The sequence below is a fragment of the Acomys russatus genome, chromosome 7 (genome assembly GCF_903995435.1).
Source record: "Acomys russatus chromosome 7, mAcoRus1.1, whole genome shotgun sequence".
Lineage (NCBI taxonomy): Eukaryota > Metazoa > Chordata > Mammalia > Rodentia > Muridae > Acomys > Acomys russatus.
The window spans coordinates 59,734,979-59,755,480 of NC_067143.1; the positions used below are offsets into that span (position 1 = coordinate 59,734,979).

Consider the following 20,502-nt stretch of genomic DNA (forward strand, 5'->3'; position numbering starts at 1 on the left):
TGTATTAGTGGGGCTGGAGCGATGGCTCAGTGGTTAAGGGCACCAGCTGCTCTTCCAGAGGTCATAGTTCAATTCCCAGCAACCACATGGTGGCTCACACCCATCTGTAATGTGATCTGGTGCCCTCTTCTGGCCTGCAGGTGTACATGCAGGCAGAGCACCATATACATAATAATAAGTAAATAAAATCTTAAAAAAAAATATTTGTGTTCCTCAGTGTCTATCTTCTCTCAGGATGCTTACTTCTCCTAGAAAATATGGTTTTCTGGGTGCTGGCAGTTACCCAGGATACTAAAGGGGATGGTTGTTGTCGCTGTGCAGCTGTCACACAGCCGACTTCATCTTCCCCTAAGATGCACTAGGTCTGTCTCCTGTTTCTACAACCGAGTGCCTACAGGAAGTGACTCAAGGCAGGAGATGCTTACTTCAGCTCATGGTTTAATGTGATATAGTCCTTCAGATGGGGAGGGCCAGGTGGCAGCACGGGTGTGAAGCTGCTTGCTCACATCCAGGCAGCCCAGGAACGTTCTCTCTTTTTCCCTTTTTTAGTAAGTCTAGTATTAAAGCCCGAGGGACAGTGGCATCCACAGTAGGGTGGGCCATCTTCCTTCAGTCAGTCCTCTCTGGGAGTGGCGTCAAAGGCACCACCCTAAGACAGTGCTTCTCAACTTGTGGGTCATGACCCTTTTGGGACACGGATATCCTGCATATCAGATATTTTACATTGTGATTTATAAGACTTGCAAAATTACAGTTAGGAAGTAGCAATGAAATAATTTTATGGTTTGAGGGGGGGGTCACCATAACAGGAAGGGCTGTATTAAAGCGTCGCAGCATTAGGAAGGTTGAGAACCACTGCCCTTTTCTCTTTTGTTTTTTGAAACAAAGGTCCATCTGTGTAGCCCTAGCTGCCCTAGTGTGTAGTCTAGGCTGGCCTCAAACTCACAGAGCTACATCTACCTCCACCTCTGTGAGTGCTGGCATTAAATGTGTATACCACCATGCCTGCACATAATCTTAAAAATTATAGACACTTTTGAAAGGTGGCTTTCACGCCTGTGGATTATGACACACACACACACACACACACACACACACACACACACACACACAGAGACACAGACACGTTAGGTATGGTGGTAAATATAACACTAACATTTGGGAAGTAAATGTAGATCAGAAGTTCAAGGTCATCCTCAGCTATAGAGTAAGTTCAAGGCCAGGCTGGACTACATGAGACCCTATTTCTAAAGTCAAAACAAACAGGAATTGTAGGCAGTAAGGAGAATCATTCGTGTTATTAAGATATTATAAGACATGCCAAGGAGGTCTCAGAAGTCTGGAGATTGCTTTATTTTCCAGCACCAGGATTAGCGTGGGCTGAGTCAACAGCAGGGGCACAGTCCTCTGCCTTCGTGTCATGAAATGCTGTGCCCGGCTAATGTATTTCGTTTCCATTGGTGTGGTATGCTTTTAGATTTGCATTTTAAGTTTTGAAACACTCTTAGAGTCTGGTATTCTAAAGCCCTATAACTGGGAGAAAAGATAGCAGTATTGAGAAAGTCCAAAGCGAGCCACTAAGTTTGGAGCAAAGCTTTGTCGTGGCGCCAGTGAGGACGTGATGGAACAGTGAGCCCCGGGCCTCGATGGTAGTCCCTGGCCACCAGCCTGCCTACCAGCCTGCCACCCAGGGAAAGCAGCAGGGTTTCCATGCTGTGGGGTTAAATCAGCAAAGATTAGCATCTTGTTTTGAAATTTGGTTGGGGTGAAAAGAAGCCAGTAGTGTGAGGACCGGCAACAGGAGATACACGATCCTGTTCCTCTGCAGTGAAAATGTAAGCTCTCGAGCATACACGTGCCAGACATATGTTCTGGTTCATAAAGCTTTGCTGGATCACAGAGGTAGCCCTGTCAGTAGGAGGAGCTTAGCCAATAAGGGACAGATAGATTAAAGCAAAACTCTTTTTTGTGTGTATGGTTTTTCAAGACAGGGTTTCTCTGTGTAGCCTTGGTTGTCCTGGACTCACTTTGTAGACCAGGCTGGCCTCGAACTCACAGGGATCCACCTGCCTCTGCCTCCCGAGTGCTGGGATTAAAGGCGTGCGCCACTATGCCCAGCTGATTAAAGCAATTTATAAAATTACATTTAAGTGTTTATTGCCTGTATGAAAATGGAGAGGGTGCACTCATAGAGGTCAGAGGTCAGCTTGTAGAAGTTGCTTCTCCTCCCATTGTGGGTTCTGGCGATGGAACTTAAGGTCTTCAGGCTTGATGCTACGCCTGTCTACTGGGCCGGTTTGCTGGCCTGTAAGTGAAATTCGAACTTAAACTATTTAACCTCTCCCAGCAGTGTTCCTTTAACTGAACTCTTAAAGACTAAATCTTGTTTTTCTTCTTCATCATCATCATCATCATCATCGTCGTCATAACAACAACAATAATAATAATTATTATTTTCTACATAGGGGAAGTAATGGTTGAAGGCAGGGGTAGGTTACTTTGAAAACTTTCTGATAATCTCACACTATCTTGGCCTCCATCCAGTTGTCTCAAGCGCTTTAAAATGGATTCTCTTTACTGTTTCTTCTGTGTGTCCATTGGTGGCTTTCTCTAAGTCTTCGGCTATTGCCTCCGACTAGTCAGGGCCCTGAAAAAAAATATATTTATTATTATTGTTATTATTATTTATTATTATTATTATTTTGGTTTTTCAAGACAGGGTTTCTCTGTGTAGCCTTGGCTGTCCTGGACTCACTTTGTAGACCAGGCTGATCTCAAACTCACAGCGATCCACCTGCCTCTGCCTCCCAAGTGCTAGGATTAAAGGCGTGCGCCACCACCGCCTGGTTGAAATACTATATTGAAACCTGCTTTCCAAAAACTAGTTTTCATATTTGTCTTCTGTGCTTACTTCCTGCTAGTCATCCCTGATGTCGCACTGATAGAATTTATGTTCAGTTTTTCTGAGGTGTCAGATGGTTAGACAGTATGTTGTTCTTTACAAAATATTTGCCTGGGTGTTAATTTTGTTAAATTCCTTCTTTAGTGAAGGGATTTGGAACACCAGTTTTGTGGGTCTTTTCCTTCCTTACTCTCCTCTTCCTTTTTTTTTTTTTTAAATGAGACATTATACTTGGATTGCTTGATGGTGAATAATTGAACACACTGGTCAGTTATTACTTTTTAAAAACTATTTCTAATTAGCTACACAGAGTATTTTGGCCTCAGCATGTTTTTGAGACAGTCTCATTCTTCCCTGTGATTTATAGCTGGTTAGGCGTGCTGGCCTTCACTGTTGTCAGCTTTCCCTTGAGTATTAAGGGTCCATCTGGGCTATCCGATCAGAACCAGTAATCCATTGGCCTCATACCAAGTTCACGTTGAGATGTCCTTGCTTTCTAGAAGAATCTGCTTTGTTTGGTTGTTGACTGTGCTTTGGAACCGTGCATTGGACAGAACCCACAGTGTATCAGCCCAGTGCTTGGTTTTCTGTGGGCTTCTGAGTTCTGGTCTTGTAGCCTCACCTTTCTGTAGTTTTCTTTTTCTATACTTTCTTACTGTGTTTGTTGCTTATATAATAGTTGACATTTTTTGCATAAAGCCTGTTCTTTTTTTAAAGTTTGTGTGTGTGTGTTAGAGTTTCTGAAAAAAATTTTAAAAGACTGACTTATTTTATGTGCATGAGTCTTTTGCATGCCTGTGCACCACGTACGGGCAGTGCTGAAGGAGGCCAGCAAGGTCGTCAGAGTCCCCTGAACTTGGATGACAGATGGGCGTGGAGCTGGGGTCTTCTGGAGGAGCAACAAGTGCTCTTAAGTAGTGAGCCGTCTTGATCCACGTAAAATCTGCTCCTTGGTCTCTTCTGTTAGTTGACTGACTGTGCTTTTGACTCCACATTCCACGACTGTCATGGAGTATGGATGGTACTGTTCGTAAGCATGAGCCCAGGCCTTTCCATGTTCTTCCTCACTGCATTTACCTGCACACACCTGTAATCTCAGCACTCTGGGAGGCAGAGGGAAGTGAGTTTGAGGCCAGCCTGGTCTATGAAGCGAGTCCAGGACAGCCAAGGCTATACCCTGTTTCAATCCCCCCCCAACCCCCCCCCAAAGAAACCAAAACAAAAAAGAGTAGGTTTTATTTATTTATTTTTATAAAGATTTATTTATTATGTATACAGTGTTCTGTCTGCATGTATGTACACCTGCAGGCCAGAAGAAGGCATCAGATCTCATTATAGATGGTTGGGAGCCACCATGTGGTTGCTGGGAATTGAACTCAGGACCTCTGGAAGAACAACCCAGTGCTCTTAACCTCAGAGCCATCTCTCCAGCTGCCCGAGAGTAGGTTTTAAAAAACCCTTTTCATTTTACTTTTTATATGGATGGGTGTTTTTCCTGTATGAATGTCTGTGCACTATTTGTATTTCTGGTCCCTGCAGAGGCCAGCATAGGGTCAGATCTCCTGGAACTGGAGCTATAGGTGATTGCGAACCATCAGGTGGGTGCTGGGAATCAAACTCAGGTCCCCTGGGAGAGCAGCCAGTACTCTTGACTGCTAAACCATTTTTCCATCCTGAAAGTTAAATAGTTTTTGGTTTGCCACAGTGACCAAATTGCCTTCCAGATTTTAATATTTATAAATCAATAAACGGCTTTACATGTTTCTTTCTTTTTGGAGGGAAAGGTGAGGGTTTGAAGTCTAACCTTAGACTTGCTCAGTTGCACCTGTATAAGGTTGGAACTCACAGGCGTGCACCACTCTGCCTTGCACTAATGAGTGAACAAGAGGCTTCACGCTGAGAGCCACCAATGACTTTATGCTCCTGAGCATATGGCCAGGAAATGCAGCAGCAATGTGGTTTAAAGAGGTAATAAAGACTCAGCGGTGTTGTGGTGCAAAATTCACATTCCGTGCAATTTACCTATTTAACCTTATAGTTTGGCTGGTTTAGTTTTGGTTTTTGTTTTTTTCGAGACAAGGTTCCTCTGCATAGTCTTGGCTGTCCTGGATTCACCTTGTAGGCTAGACTGGCCTCGAACTCACAGAGATCCATTTGCCTCTGCTTCCCAAGTGCTGGGATGTAAAGGCGTGCGCCACCACGCCCAGCCTTTTAAAAAATTTTTGCTTTTGGATTTTTTGGCTGGTTTTGTATAACGATCACCACAACCGAGTTTAGAATGTTTTGGTTATTCCCTCCCCAAAAAGTCTCATCCTACTAACATTCAGAATGTGTTCCCCAGCCGGGCGTGGTGGCGCACGCCTTTAATCCCAGCACTCGGGAGGCAGAGGCAGGTGAATCGCTGTGAGTTCGAGGCCAGCCTGGTCTACAAAGTGAGTCCAGGACAGCCAAGGCTACACAGAGAAACCCTGTCTCGAAAAACCAAAAAAACAAAAAACAAAACAAACAACAGAATGTGTTCCCCACAGCTCTAGGCAAGAACTAGTCTACACATTTGCTTGTTTTTGTTTTGTTTTTTTCAAGATAAGGTTTCACTTATAGTCTTGGCTGTCCTGGACTCACTTTGTAGACCAGGCTGGCTTTGAACTCACAGAGATCTGTCTGCCTCTGCACCTGAGTGCTGGGAGTCTTGCGCCACCACGCCTGGCTTTGTTTTTGTTTTTTTTGAGACAGGGTTTCTCTCTGTGTAGCCTTGGCTGTCCAAGACTTGCTTTGTAGACTTGAATTCATAGCGATCCACCTGCCTCTGCTTTCCTGACAGAATCATATTCTTAAATTTTTTTGAACATTTATTTTTAGTTGTGTGTGTGTCTGTGTGTGTGTGTGTGTGTGCGCGCGTGCATTCACACATGTGCCTGTATGTGTTTATACGTGCATGTGTACGCAGTGCCCTCTGAGTCCAGCAGAGAGCATCAGAAAGACTCCCCCTGGGTACCAGGAACTAAATTTGGGTTCCTCTACAAGATGCAAGAACAGGAAGTATTTTTAAAAATTTATTTAATTTTAATTTATGTGCATTGGTGTGAGGGTGTCGGATCTTGGAGTTACAGACAGTTGTGAGCTGCCATGTGGATGCTGGGAATTGAACCAGGGTCCTTTGAAAGAGCAGACAGTGCTCCTAGCCACTGAGCCATCTCTCCAGCCCAAGAACAGGAAGTATTATTAACCAAAGAGCCATCCCTTCAGTGCTCCCCTCCCCAAACATTCTCTCATGGACATGTTACTGTTTTGTTCATACCTTCACCAACAACTGGTGCACATTTGGGCTGTGCGCGTCAGTGTGACTGCTTTGGCCTTTTCTCTGTTCCTCTAATTACCAGGCTCTTCCTGCTTCCTCTGCTGTGAGGCCTTCACTTGAGAACACAGGCACTCCTTCTTCATCCCCTGGTCACTTCCGTAGGTAGTGCCCCACCCTTTCAAAGCAAGCTGGAATTCTTACAGCGTTCTCTGCTCCTCCCTTACAACAGTACTGGATCTGGTTCCGCCTGTGGAATGTGCGCTCTGTGTCAGCAAGGTCAGTCCACTGCTGTCCAGTTTGAGTACTGAGACTGGTAAATCCTTACAGCTTAAAAAAAAAAAAGAAGGAAAAAGGGGCTGGAGAGATGGCTCAGCAGTTAAGAACACTGCCTGCTCTTCCAAAGGTTCTGAGTTCAATTCCTAGTAACCACATGGTGACTCACAACTACCTGTGATGTGATCTGATGCCCTCTTCTGGCATGTAGGTGTACATGCAGGCAGAACACTGTATACTGTATACATAATAAATGAATTAAAAACAAAACAAATAAACAAACAAACAAAAACTTCGTGGTCTGGGGAGGCCTGAACTCACCCTGTAGCCTAGGTTGACCTTGAACTCATGTCAATTCTCCTGCCTCAGTCTTCCAAGTGCTGGTATTAGAAGCATGATTCACCATATTTGTCTCTTTTACAACTAATCAAGCAAATGAGGAAATGCATCCTGCATACTAGAGCCTGTGAATAAAATACAGGCTCTTCTATTGGAAAGGATTTGTGGTTTGTTAGTTTGTTCTTGCAGGGGTTCTCAATTTGTGGGTTGCGACCCGCTTGGGGTCGCATATCAGATAGCCCATATATCAGATCGTTGCATTAATATTCATAACAGTAACAAAATTACAGTTATGAAGTAGCAACAAAATCATTTTATGGTTGGGGTCAGCACAGCATGAGGAGCTGTGTCGCTGTGTCACAGCGTTAGGAAAGTTGAGAACCACTGGGCTAGAGTACTGTGGAGCTTGGGCTTAGGAGGGAAGTTGAAGGCAGAAATGTGGGTGTGACCACATTCAGAGCCTTCCCCTTTTTCCTTCTGTATTTTCCTAGCTCTACACCTTTGCTCCGGATTTATGGTTCATAAAACAATTATTATTTTCCCCGTCATGATATACCGTATTTTTCGGACCATAAGACACATTCCCTCCCATCCCCTGCAAAATGGAGGCGGGTGAGTTAGGGTGTGCCTTATGGTCTGATTGCTGTTTTTTTACTGTTTTTCTGCTCTAAAAACTGGGTATGTCTTATGGTCAGGTGCGGCTTATTGTCCGAAAAATACAGTAATTCACATAATGCTGGGGAGAAAAAAAAAGCCAGGAATGGTGGCGCATGCCTTGGGAGGCAGAGGCAGGTGGATCACTGTGAGTTCAAAGCCAGCCTGGTCTACAAAGTGAGCCCAGGACAGCCAAGGCTCAAAACCCTGTCTCAAAACCCTGTCTCAAAACAACAAAATAAAAAAAAAATAAATAAATAAAATAATAATGCTGGAAATCAGCCCAGGGTCCTGTGCCAGGCAGCCAAGTACTCTGCTGCTGAGTCACATCTGCATCCAAAACTGATCCTCTTCTGTGTGTGTGTGTGTGTGTGTGTGTGTGTGTGTGTGTGTACTACCTTGGCTGTGAGGGTTTTTGTGTGTGTGTGTGTGTGTGTGTGTGTGTGTGTGTGTGTGTGTGTGTTTTGTTTTGTTTTGTTTTTGTTTCCAGAGCTGAGAACTGAACCCAGGGCCTTGCACTCTACCACTGAGCTAAATCCCCAACTTGGCTGTGAGTTCTTACCTTCCACTTTTCTTGAGTCAGGACGTCTGTGTTCTTTATCCACTGCTTATGCTAGGCTGACTAGCTGTGAGCATCTCTACCTGCCACCTCTCTGTATACAGGAGTGCCGTGATTGCAGATACGATGTGATACTGCACCCAGCTTTTTGGTAACTTTGGAGGATTTGAACTCTGGTCCTCATGCTTGTGTGGCAGACCCAGGGCCTACTCCCTACCTTCCTTGTTTTATAGACAACATTTTGCTGGTTAGCCTGGGCCTTGTTATGTAGACCAGGTTGTCTTTGAACCCACAGAAATCTGCCTGCCTCTGCTTCACATGTGTCCTGACTCTGTTTGTTTGAGATAAGATCTTGTCCTGTGGCTCTGGTCAGCCTCTGTGTATGTCCTATGTATCGTCTGTGTTGAGCTTTTGCCCCAACAGTGCTAGGGTTATAGTGCCCACACCATGCTCAGCTCACATTTAGCATCTTAGAGTGAACAATTCAGTAGTTGTCAGGATATTCACTGTTGCGTCATCCCTCAGAGAAACCCTGCCCTCCTTCACATCACTCTCAGTTCTCCCTTTTCTCAGGCTCCAGGATCTATAACCTACTTCCTGTTTCATGGCTTGCCTATTCTGAATGTTTTACATTAATGGAACTATACCATATGTGGTCTTTTGTGCCTGGTGTCTTTCATGGAATATGTTTTTAACATTCATCCATGTTCTAGGATATTTAAGTAATTTATATTTTGTGAATGAATAATAAACTATTGTGTTGATACACCACATTTTATTTAGACACTCATTGGCAGATAGATTCCCCCTTTTTCTTCTTTCTTTCTCTTCTTTTCTTCCTCGTTTTTAGAGCTATAATCTAGCCCAGTAAATGTGGAAAACTTATTTTAGTCCTTTTTTTTTGAGACAGGGTTTCTCTGTGTAGCCTTGGCCATCTTGAACTTTGTAGACCAGGCTGGCCCCAAACTCACAGAGATCCACCTGCTTCTGCCTCCCAAGTGCTGGGATTAAAGATGTGTGCCACCACCACCTGGCGGAAAACTTATTTTTAAGTCTTTGACAGTCAACAAAGAGTAAGCTATAAATTGATATAAGAAACTGTCTCTTGCACTTTGTCATCTCCCTGAAAGTCCTCAATCAGCCCTTTGACACCTGTCTCCACACCTGTGTGCGGAGAGCATCCTGGAGTGTGACGCTGCTCTGTCTGCACCTGCAGTGTCTCTCTGCCCCTTGGAGGGTCTAGAGCCACCTGCACTGCCTTCATTGCAGCAGCTGCTGGGTCAGCCTGTCCTTCCGCTGCCCCGGATTCCTAGAGACAAGGAGATAAGTAAGAGGTGGGCTGTGTCTTATTTGAAGTGGGACCCCCACAGATAATAAGCATTTGTATAGTCTCAGTTCTACAACTGAAGGTAAGTCAGCCAGGTGTGATGGCTTACACCTACAACCCTAGAATTTATTGGCCCTTGGGCAGGAGGATTATCAGTTTGAGGTTTCCCTAGGCCACAGAGTGAGATCTTGTCACAAATGAAGAAGCAAACAAATGATGTATGGAGTTTGTGTTTCCAGCCTGCCCTTTGTTTCTTGCCTAGTCTGTCTACTTCTGAGCTTTTTCCTCATTCTCTTTCTTCATTCAAGGAAGCTACCATCCTGCATTTTATGACTATTTCCCTCACGTTAGAAAGAAATCTTTATTGGTCGGGCGGCGGTGGCGCACGCCTTTAATCCCAGCACTAGGGAGGCGGAGACAGGCAGATCGCTGTGAGTTCGAGGCCAGCCTGGTCTACAAAGCGAGTCCAGGATAGCCAGGGCTACACAGAGAAACCCTGTCTCGAAAAACCAAAAGAAATAAAAAGCTTTATAATAATGTGCTGCATACATGAGTAATTTTAGGTGAAATTACTTAATTTATTCTTTCACACATATATATTTCGTTCTGGTCACTTGCTCCTCCTCTCTCTTGTCTCCTCAGCCCTACTAGCCCTCCCCCAGGGCCTCCACTTTCATGCCTTTTTGGTTTGCTTTTAGTTTTACTTTATGACCCACTGGTGTAACCAGAGCTACATTTTGTGGGCACAAGTGTGGGGCTTTGGCTGGAGTGTGGCAACACCACTGGCTACACCAGTGAGGACTGACTTCCTCTCCCAAGCAGCCCCTCATAGTCGTTAGCTCCCCTGAATGGGTCAGGGCCCCACCATCCCGTCCCAAGTAATTTTTCACAGATGTGTGCACAGAGCAGATGCTGAGGGTCCGCTCTTACTACCCTGTAAATGGTCCGAGCAGCATATAGTCAAGTATTAGGTTCATTATTTTTTCATTTCGTTTTTGAGACAGGATATAACTACATAGCCCTGTATCTCATTATGTAGACCAAGCTGGCCTCAAGCTTGCAGAGATCCAATTGCTTCTGCCTCCCAACTGCTGGGATTAAAGGGTTGTGTGCCACCACACTTGGCTATGTTTAGCAAGAGCGCATATTTTTAGAACCTCAAAAGCCATATTTTGGCATATGTATGGGAAATTCCTGGGTCCCAAAGTTGAATTTTCCTGCTTTGTTTGGCATATACCTCATGTAAAAGCTTTTGAGTTCTCTTTTTTAATCAAGAGGTGATGGAGTTTGTACTTTTAACAACCTGTGGCAAGTCTTCTTCTTGGCCTTTGTTCGAGAGTGCTGCAGTGGATGTAGGGACGCAGTATCTCAAGGTCCTGCTTGCAGTTCCTTTGGATAGTTACCCAGTCATGAGCTCGCTGGATTGTGTGGTAGCTTTTCATTTTTTGAGGAACATCCATACCATTTTTCTCAGTAGCTGTGCCAACTTTCAGTCTTAGCAACAGCGCATAAAAGGTTCGGTTTCTGCACTTCCTCACCTCACTTCTTTTGATGGTGGCCGCCTAACAGGTATGAGCTCATAGCTCACTGTGTGTGATTTGCGTTCTGCAGCTTTGTTTTGTTTTTCCCATTTGTAAGATTGCTTTTGGCTATTTGGAATCCCTTGAGACTCTATATGAATGTTAGGATTTTCTTTTTTCCCTGTGTCTAGTTCTGTAAGAAAATACATTGACATTTTGATAGGAATTTCATAGAGTCTGTAGATTATTCTAGGCATTATGAGCATCTTAGGTCTTCTAACCCATGAACATGGATGAGATGCTTTCGTACCTGCTTATGTATATATATATATATATATATATATATTTTTTTTTTTTTTTATCAGTGCTTTACGCTATAGTTTCCATTGCAGGTCTTTCGCCTTCTTGAAGTCAGATCTGTATTGTATATGAGGTTCGGTTGTCTTCACTTAGAGGCTTAGTGGCTTGCTCCTTTCCCATTTGTGTGGTTTTCACTTATTTTCCTTGCGTTGTTGCTTTGGCTAGCACTTCTAGTGTTATATCAAAGAGTAGCAAGGGTAGATGTCTTTGCCTAATTCCTTCTCCTAGAGGAAAAGCCTTCACGATCTCACCATTGAATGCGATGTATTACTGTTTTTCCAGACAAGGTTTCAGTGTGCAGTCCATGCTGGCCTCAGACTCGTCATTTTCCTTCTGTGCAAGTACCCCCAGCGCAGGGATTACAGGTCTACACCACCACAACTGGCTGCCTTCTAGTTTTTGTTTTTCTTCTTAACCCAGGATGGCCTTGAACTCACCAAATACAGGAGGGTGACTTTGAACTCCTGATCCTCCTGCCTCCACCTCCCCAGTGCTGGAATTATAGGTGTGTGCCGTGGTGCCCAAACTGAAGTCCTTTTTTAAAAATTCTGTTTATTCTTGCCTTACGTCCTCTGCCATCATGGTGCCGTTATCAGCTGGTCCACAAGTCTGTATTTCTCCTTCTCTGTTTTTGGATATCTCTAAGTATTTCTAGAATACCAACTTGAACATGCCCACGGCTGGCTGCCTCCTTCCTTTCGCCCTTGTTTTGTGCACCTGTTTGGTGCCCATGCATTCTTACTGAGATCGTTCCCTCATGACACCACTGTCTCCCGACCCCCTACCTTCTACCTACTGAAAACCCCCTTACATAATGTGTCAGTGTGTTTAGTGTGCTTTCCACAGACACAGAGCCAGCTCCTACCTTAGAAACCTTTGCTTGTTTCCTCTAGTGCATAGACACAGCATCTATTTGCCCTCAACTGGCTTCTGGCATTTTATATGCTGTCTTCCTGCTGGGTAGCCAAAGTTGGGGACTCACTGATCCCTGTACTCAGTGCATCCTGATGCATCCGTGCCTTTGCTCCAGCTGTGCCTTCTCCCACCTTTGGAATGCCTTTCCTTGTCTTTGTCAGTGTATGTAAGTTAAAACCAAACCAAACCAAAAACATTTATTTAGTGTGTGTGTGCGTGCACATGCTGTAATGTATACATGTCACAGTCAGAGGACCACTCAATGGGAGCCAGTTATCTCCACTGTGTGGCATCCAGGTGTCAACTCAAGTCATTAGACTTAGCAGTAAGTGCCTTTACCCACCGAGCCAGCTAGCTGGCCTACAACGTACATTAAAAGTCCACTTCAAAGGCCATCGTTCCTATAGAGTACTAAATTGGCCCGTGTATTATTTCTTTTGTTTGTTTGTTTTGTTTTTTGAGACAAGGTTTCTCTGTGTAGCCTTGGCTGGCTTAGACTTACTTTGTAGACCAGGCTGGCCTCGAACTCACAGCGATCCGCCTGCCTCTGCCTCCCGAGTGCTGGGATTAAAGGCGTGCGCCACCGCGCCCGGCTCCGTGTATTATTTCTTAAAGTCGTAAGTCCTTTATGGTTTGATCTCTGTTCACTTTTCTAGCTGTGTATCACGCCATCCCCTGGGGGATCCTGTGATGTACCACATTACTCATGGAATCACTTCTTGGTCCGCAGAGCAGGAGTACATACTTTTGTGCACATGTCATTTCTATTACGGCCTGCCTTTCCCTTAGTGCTTTAAATTTTTTTCCACAGTGTGGGCAGAGTTGGTGTCAGTGGCTGTTGGAATAAGTTCTGCATGGATAACTCAAGTCGCACAGGGGACCTCTATCTCTGACAGAGTGGAAAGAATTGGTGTTTAGTTTTGATGTGTACCAGTCATGTGAACTTGAGTAAAGCACCTCATTGTTTTCTGATCTATAAAGCAGGGATAATTATTCAACTTATAAAATTAATATGAAGTCTGAGTGAGGGCTGGGGTGAGGTGTGAGTTTTATAAATTCAAATGCTTGGCTAACACTTATGAAGCTCTGGGTTCCATCCCTGGCACTTAAAGAGGAGAAGAGGTAGCCGGGCATGGTTACGCATGCCTTCAATCCCAGCACTTAGGAGGCAGAGGCAGGCGGATCGCTGTGAGTTCGAGGCCAGCCTGGTCTACAAAGCCAGTCTAGAACAGCCAAGGCTATGCAGAGAAATTCTGTCTCAAAAAACAAAAGAAAAAGAAAAAAAGGAGGCGGGGGGCCATGGGTCAAGATGACTCATCTGGTGAATGCGCTTGTCATCAAGTCTGACGACCCAGGCTTGGTCCCCAGGATCTAAATGGCAAAGGAAAGAACTGACTCCTGAAAGATGTCCCCTGACCTTTATATATTTAAGTCTTCAGTAAATGGTGTTGGAGCTCAATTAAATAAACAAGTAAAAAAAAAAAAAAAACAAGTAAAGCAGGGACACTTGCTGCCACGTTCCATCCATGGATCTGCCACGTGTGGTCAAAAGTGTGGGAAGCAATGTCAGAACAAGATGTCAGAACAAGATGGGACTAAAGACTGAGTGCAGAGAGCATCTCTCTGCTTCTCGGAGGCTCGTTTGCCAACCACAGATTCTGGCTAGAGATCAAGAGAGGCATCTCCTTGAGGCCAGTGGGGCTTCTTCACGTTACCCACACACAGTACAGAGAGTTTCTCCAAAAAGAAATAATGTATGCTTTGTGCCTGTTGTCCTGCTCTCCAGACCCTCCACGGTGCCTCCATGTTGTCCCAGAGTCACCGCGCCATCAGCTGTCAGTGCAGATAAAGTCCCCATTCCTTACCATGAACGGCCAGCCTCTTCCTGACTGCCAGCCTCTTCCTGACTGCCAGCCTCTTCCTGATCGGGTCTCCTCTGTAGCCTTAACTTCCCTTGCAGTGGCCATTTGCCGGTGTTGGTCTGGCTGGCCTTTGATCTCTTCTGAGAGCCATTTCCCAGGTGCTTGGTGGGACAAGACCTGTGTCACATGGAGACCCAGAAAGTACAGCCCCCTATTTTCCCTGCTCCATGACACCTGAGCATGAGATTGTGACCCATGCTTAGTAGTGACAGGTGTAGAGGCCCCAAGAGAGTACAATGGTGTCTTCGTGTTGTACTGGCTGTGGGGTCCCCACTAGACTGTTCTGTGATTGACTTGGGCTCAAGTTCTTACTCCTACACTACTTTGCATCGGCACAGGCTCAGTGTTGTTTTTTTCTTGCTCATGTTGGATCTGTGAGGCTACTCATCCTTCTCCTAATAACCTTCTTTTTTGGTTTAAAGGAACACAGGGTGAATTCCGTCCAACCGAGACCAGCTCCCAGCATGCACTCTCCCACTTACATTTAACCACCCGTGTTTCTTCTAAACTGGCTGCAGTTGTTGCCACCTCTGGGTGTCGTCACTTTCTAGTCCACCATTTTGGATGCGCTTGGTCCCATCCTTAGTCTGTTTGACTTCTTTTCCTTCTTCAGTATTGGGGAGGGGGGGGCGTCAAACCCAGGCCTTGACTGTGTTGCACCAGCGAGCCATACCTCAGCCCAAACACCACATAGTTCCATGTTCAGGTTAGACCCTCTACTCACAGTTCCCATGGAGTCTGCTGCCTTTGTCACACCACATTATAATTAATTGTCTTTATGCTCCTTGGGGAGTCGGGCTAGTACTGATTGGCATCTGTCTCTGGAAAGTAATAATTATGATATAAATTTTTCTTGTTGAGGAATGAGAAACTATTGATTACATACCAATATTGAAACTGTCCACTTGCATGTTTCCTCTGATAAACTAAACATGTTACGAACATAGATCAAGTCGTTTGTCTTTGACCTTTATTTCATAGCACAGTAATTGGCTCTTTGAGTGTTAGACTCAGGAGTGAATGGCATGACTGTCTCAGAATTTCAGTTAGACAGTTTTCCTGTAGCGGAGCTTTTTCTTTGCCTATATAAGTAAGAATGGGGTATCAGAGCGTGGCCTACAGTGGGCAGCACTCTCGGCTCTGACAGCTCTGTGCTCAGTTAGTGTCAAGGACAGATGCTGCCTCAAGGTCAGGCTAAGCTGCATTATTAGCTGAGCTACTGGCAGTCTTAGTGTCAGGAGTAGATACGTGGGATATGGCTCTTGGTGAGTAGAAACCTTGAGGTAGGCCTCTTCTGTTTTATTGCACGCGCGCGTGTGTGTGTGTTTTGTGTGTGTGTTTGTGTGAGGCCTCATTTTGAACTGCCTCACACGTTTTCCTCTTTCCTTTTTAGGTCCAAGACAACTTTGACAAGATTGAATTCAACAGAATGTGTTGGACCCTCTGTGTCAAGAAGAACCTCACAAAGAATCCGCTACTCATTACGGAGGATGATGCATTTAAAGTGTGGGTCATTTTCAACTTTCTGTCCGAGGACAAGTATCCACTAATTATTGTGCCAGAAGAGGTAAGGGGTGGCTTTGGGGGGAGTTTTAGATGTCTAGGCACTGAGTAGAGCTGGTCTGAAAATATCTGTGTTGATTCAGTGTCGATGTTAGAAGTAGTATTTTTTTGGAGGTGTAGGGTAGGGGGTGGGGATCAGAGGCAAAACAGGTTGAGTCCAGAAAAGTCCAAACTTAGGGATTTGGAGTAGGCAGTACCCTTGGAGGTTTGTGATTGCAGATGAATCCGCCCTCATGCTATCTAATGAGCATTGGTTCAGTACAAGGGACAACATGACTCCCGTTCTACTTGTGGGAGAGCTGCTGATGTTGTGTGGGCAACACACAGGATTCAGGATGTTTCTCCCGCTGTGTTAGGAGTAGGTGCTGCTCTTCTTGTCTAGGATGGTGGCTATATTCTGGACCTCTCAAAGCACCTCTCCTGCTTTTGGTCTGTGTTACTCCCCTGAGCTTCCCAAGTACGGGCAGTGGGGACTAGGAATAAGGTTCCTGTGCTGTTTTCTGGGAACCAGAGGTGCAGGAGAGGTTTGGCCAGATAGGGGTCTTTCTGAATCAAGATGACAGTTTCCTGTATGAGGCAGCTACATTCATGGAATCGTGATTATGATGCTATGGAGGCCCGTGGCTGAACTTTTGGGTTTTAGAGTCCGCTGCAGAGCACAGCATAGCTCACTGGTCTGTACTACATGAAACCATAGGCAACAGATTAACATCGTATCCTCTTGTTTCCTGTTTACTACAGTTGATAGTGCCTGCTTGTGGGAACGTATAAGGAAGTTTCAGTCCTGGGCAACTAAAGGTAGCACAGTGTTTTGCTTAAAGCATGTTCTTTGGAATAGACTGATTTTGCATTTTTGTTTTTTGTTTTTCCCAGAGTCTCTCTGTGTAGCCTTGGCTGCCCTGGACTCGCTTTGTAGACCAGACTGGCCTCGAACTCATGGAGATCCACCTGCCTCTGCCTCCCGAGTGCTGGGATTAAAGGCGTGCGCCACCGTGCCCGGCTAACAGACTGATTTTGAAACCTGATTTTACCACTTATTCACAGAGTAACAAATCAATCTCCTAACCTGGGTCTCCCCGTCATTAAAATGGAGATAGTTCTTTTCTGCAGTGTACCCTGAGAGGCTGAAAAAGTTGACACATGTGAAATATTTGACGCAGTGCCTGAGCCTGTGATACATGCTCACCAAAGAGACGTATTCATGCATGTTGGTCGTGAACAAATGAATGAATGTCAAGGTGGGGAACAGACGGGTACATAGTGACAGGCGTGGCATGTCCGGTGTAGGTAGAATATCCTTGTGGAAATGCGCGACTAGAGCTCGTGAGAGGCCAGGGCTGCAGAGAGACGTGGGGAAACCACAGGAGCGGGTTAGGGCAGGGAGGAAGTGAGGGCCAAGGAGAGCCTTGCTCTGTCTCTGTAGCAGCAGCAGCAGGAGGAAGTCGATTTGGTAAAGGAAAGCAGAACCGGGCAGGCTGTGAGATAAGAGGAGCCCATGAGAATGTGAACGGCAGAAAAGCCAGATAGTGACGGGAAGGGGCCATTGATGGCCAAGGAAAGGCCAGCTTCTCCATGGTGGTGGGAACAGTGCTTAGTGTTAGATACGATCGTGTGTAGGTGTTGAGTGTGTAGGGCTGTTAAAGGGGAAATAGAAAGCCATATCCTTGAGCACTGCCCAACCTAATCCAGAGAGTCAGTGGGATAGTGCTGGCCTAGAAAGGCATTTAACAGACATGGCTGCTGCTCAGAGCGATGCACGTACTAGAACTTTATTACCACCACCACTACTACCTACTACTTTATGTGTATGAATGTTTTGCTTGCACGTATATCCGTGGACCACATATGTGCCTGGTGCCCTTGGAGGTCAGAAGAGGACATTGGATTCCCTGGAACTGGAATTATGGGAAGTTGTGTGTGCCCATGACCATGTGGGTGTGGCCAGTGGTCTTAGCTGCTGAGCTATCTCTCTGGTCCCATGTAAGATTTCCAACATGATCATGTAGAGACAGGGTCTCTACAAAGCTCTGGCTATTCTGGAACTAACTGACTCTGTAGACCAGGCTGGCCTCAAACTCACAGAGATCTACCTGCCTCTCCCTTCCCAAGTGCTGGGATTAAAAGTGTGCACCGCTATGCCCAGGCTTCCAATATGGTCTTTGAAGAATTTTGCAGCCACTCAGAATTCCCAGTTTTTGTGTGTTGAAACTAGAGGTGGATGGATCTCTTATCCTTGGACCTTTGGGATTTTCTGTCACTAAAATACTGAGGGCAGGCCTGAGGGCCGCCTTGTCTTGCTTTCAGAATTAGCAATTAAGTAGCAAGGATGCATGCTTACTTTAATTGTGGACAAAGTAAGTGCTTTCTCGATTTGAGGGCCTTGTCCTCACTGAACTACTACTGTGGTCAGCTTTTTGGTGACCCTGAGGAGCAGCAGGACCCATGTGGACCGTGAAGGGCCTGATGGTGTCTTTGTCGCAGCGCAGAGCCCAGCCGTATGCTCCTGCATGCTTGCCTTGATCATTGCAGGCTGACACGAGCGTCTCGTCTTCCGGCAAACGTGCTCATCCTGTTTGGGAAGAGAGTGGTCTCTCTTGGGTGCAGCGGGCTTTGTCATGTGCCCTGTGGGCTTACTCTGTGCTTCACCTCCGTAAGTGCCTCTGTATCTCCTCTCAGTGTCAGAATTAGGAGTCAGCCTCGTGAGGTGTAACCCATGGCCTTGGGCACACTGAGCTTCAGCATGTCACCTTCCCTGTGACCAAGCACTGCGACCCCAAGGTCATGCTGGGCTGTGGAAAATATAGCCTGTTACAGTTTCCTTCCTTTCTAAGTATTTAACAGCATAAAAACTGTATTTGGCCGGGTGGTGGCAGCATATGCCTTTAATCCCAGCACTTAGGAGGCAGAGGCAGGTGGAATTCTGTGAGGCCGAGACGATCCTGGTCTACAAAGCACATCGAGGACAGCCAAGGCTACACAGAGAAACCCTGTCTCAAAAAACCAAAAAAACCCCCAACCATCTAGCCAACCAAACAACAACAGTAAAAACTGTATATGAACTGTGTTAGAAATACAGGCTTAGCTGGGCATGATGGCGCATGCCTTTAATCTCAGCACTGGGGAGGCAGAGGCAGGTGAATCACTGTGAGTTCGAGGCCAGCCTGGGCTACAAAGCAAGTCTAGGACAGCCTAGGCTACATAGCGAAACCTTATCTTGAAAAAAAGAAAGAAATGCAGGCTTTTAGAAAATACACCATGAAAAAGATACACTTAAAAAGAAAAATTTAAATGCAATATCTTTGTGGTTCTAACTTGCAGTCCTGCTGGGAATTTTAAAGTCTTACAAGTTCAGAGCCTCTTAATGCTCATTACATCGAATCTAAATAGAATGTGTTTATCTATTTATGTATACACACACATATACATTCTTTCAGTCATTTGTTAGTTTGAGACAGGGTCTCTCTATGTAGCCCTGGCTGGCCTGGAACTCACTATGTAGACCAGGCTAGCCTTGAACTAACAGAGATCCACCTGCCTCCTGAGTGCTGGGTTAAAGGTGTCTACCTGTCTCACCACTCTTGCCTACGTTTTATATTTCTAGTAATCTACCTATCATAATGATCACTTGCATTTTAAGTTTGAGTTTTTTGTTGTTGTTACTTGTTTTGTTTTTGAGATATGATTTCACAGTGAAGCCTGGGCTGGCCTCAAACTTGTGGCTGTTCCCCTGCCTCCACCCCCAAGTGCTAAGTGATAACATATGTTCTGTCACACCCAGCAGAGTCCAAGGGCCTGTTGCCCTGTGCCTCAGCTGACACTGTCTAACATCACTCATTTGATTCAGTTTCCCAGCACCCATGATGCATGCCAAGACTGTTAGATACATATCTAACTTACATGGCAAAGCCAAGATGTTTCTCTTGGCATGTTTGTCCAGAGATGGTGATCTCAAACCAGGCCCGGTGGCTCACACCTGTAATCCCAGCACTCAGGAGGCAGAGGTAGGTGGATCTCTGTGAGTTCGAGGCCAGCCTGGTCTACAAAGCGAGTCCAAGATAACCAAGGCTACACAGAGAAACCCTGTCTTGAAAAAAAAAAAACCAAAACAAACAAACCAAAACCCACAACCAAACCAAACCAGACAAAAAACAAGACAAAACAAAACAAAACAAAAAACCCCCAAAACTACTCCCCAACAAACAAACAAACAAGAGATGGTGATCTCCTTTGAGTTGGTTCCACATTTTCTTCTGGTGATATTCCTGGAAACATGTGCCTGTAAAGTATAGTTTTTACTAGTGTCATTTCCCACAGAACCAAGAACAAAACAGGATGTGTCTGTCACACACGTAGAAGAATTGCCTTGCTGCAGTGAAAACTCAAACTTGAAATAGTTTTAAAGAGATTTTTTTTAATGAATTTTTTTACATATACATTTATATTATTACATGTAAATACAATATACTACCTACAGCTAGAAGAATCATGAAACAATCAGGAATTATATAAATGTTACATTCATAGTGTTTTGGCTATGTGTATTTGGCACTCTTGAAGAAAACATCTTTCCTATCTTGGTGAATCTAAAATTCTGAATGTAAATCAATATCTATCATATCTCATCTTTATCAACTTAAAACATCTATCTAGACCTAAAAGCATCTTAACACCTAAACAACTAAGCTTAATTCTAAAACTAAACTATCTGGTCTCCAACCCCATCAGAGACTTCAGAAGGAATAAAATTAATTACCTGAGTACACAGGGAGTGCAGGCTAGCAGCTTCCCAAAGGAGAAGATGACAGAGACAGTTTGCTGCTGGAACAGTCACTCAACATTCTCAAGTGAGGTAAAACCTAGGCTTGTCCCT

At 45.0% G+C, this 20,502-nt stretch overlaps 1 protein-coding gene across 1 annotated transcript in view; it reads left to right on the forward strand.

Annotated features, from left to right (window-relative positions):
- Swap70 (switching B cell complex subunit SWAP70) overlaps positions 1-20,502 on the forward strand; it is a 64,486-nt gene that overhangs the window by 20,986 nt on the left and 22,998 nt on the right. Inside the window, exon 3 of the mRNA XM_051149216.1 lies at positions 15,463-15,636. Within this exon, the coding sequence (XP_051005173.1) occupies positions 15,463-15,636 (174 nt within the window). The remainder of the gene's footprint in view (positions 1-15,462; positions 15,637-20,502) is intronic.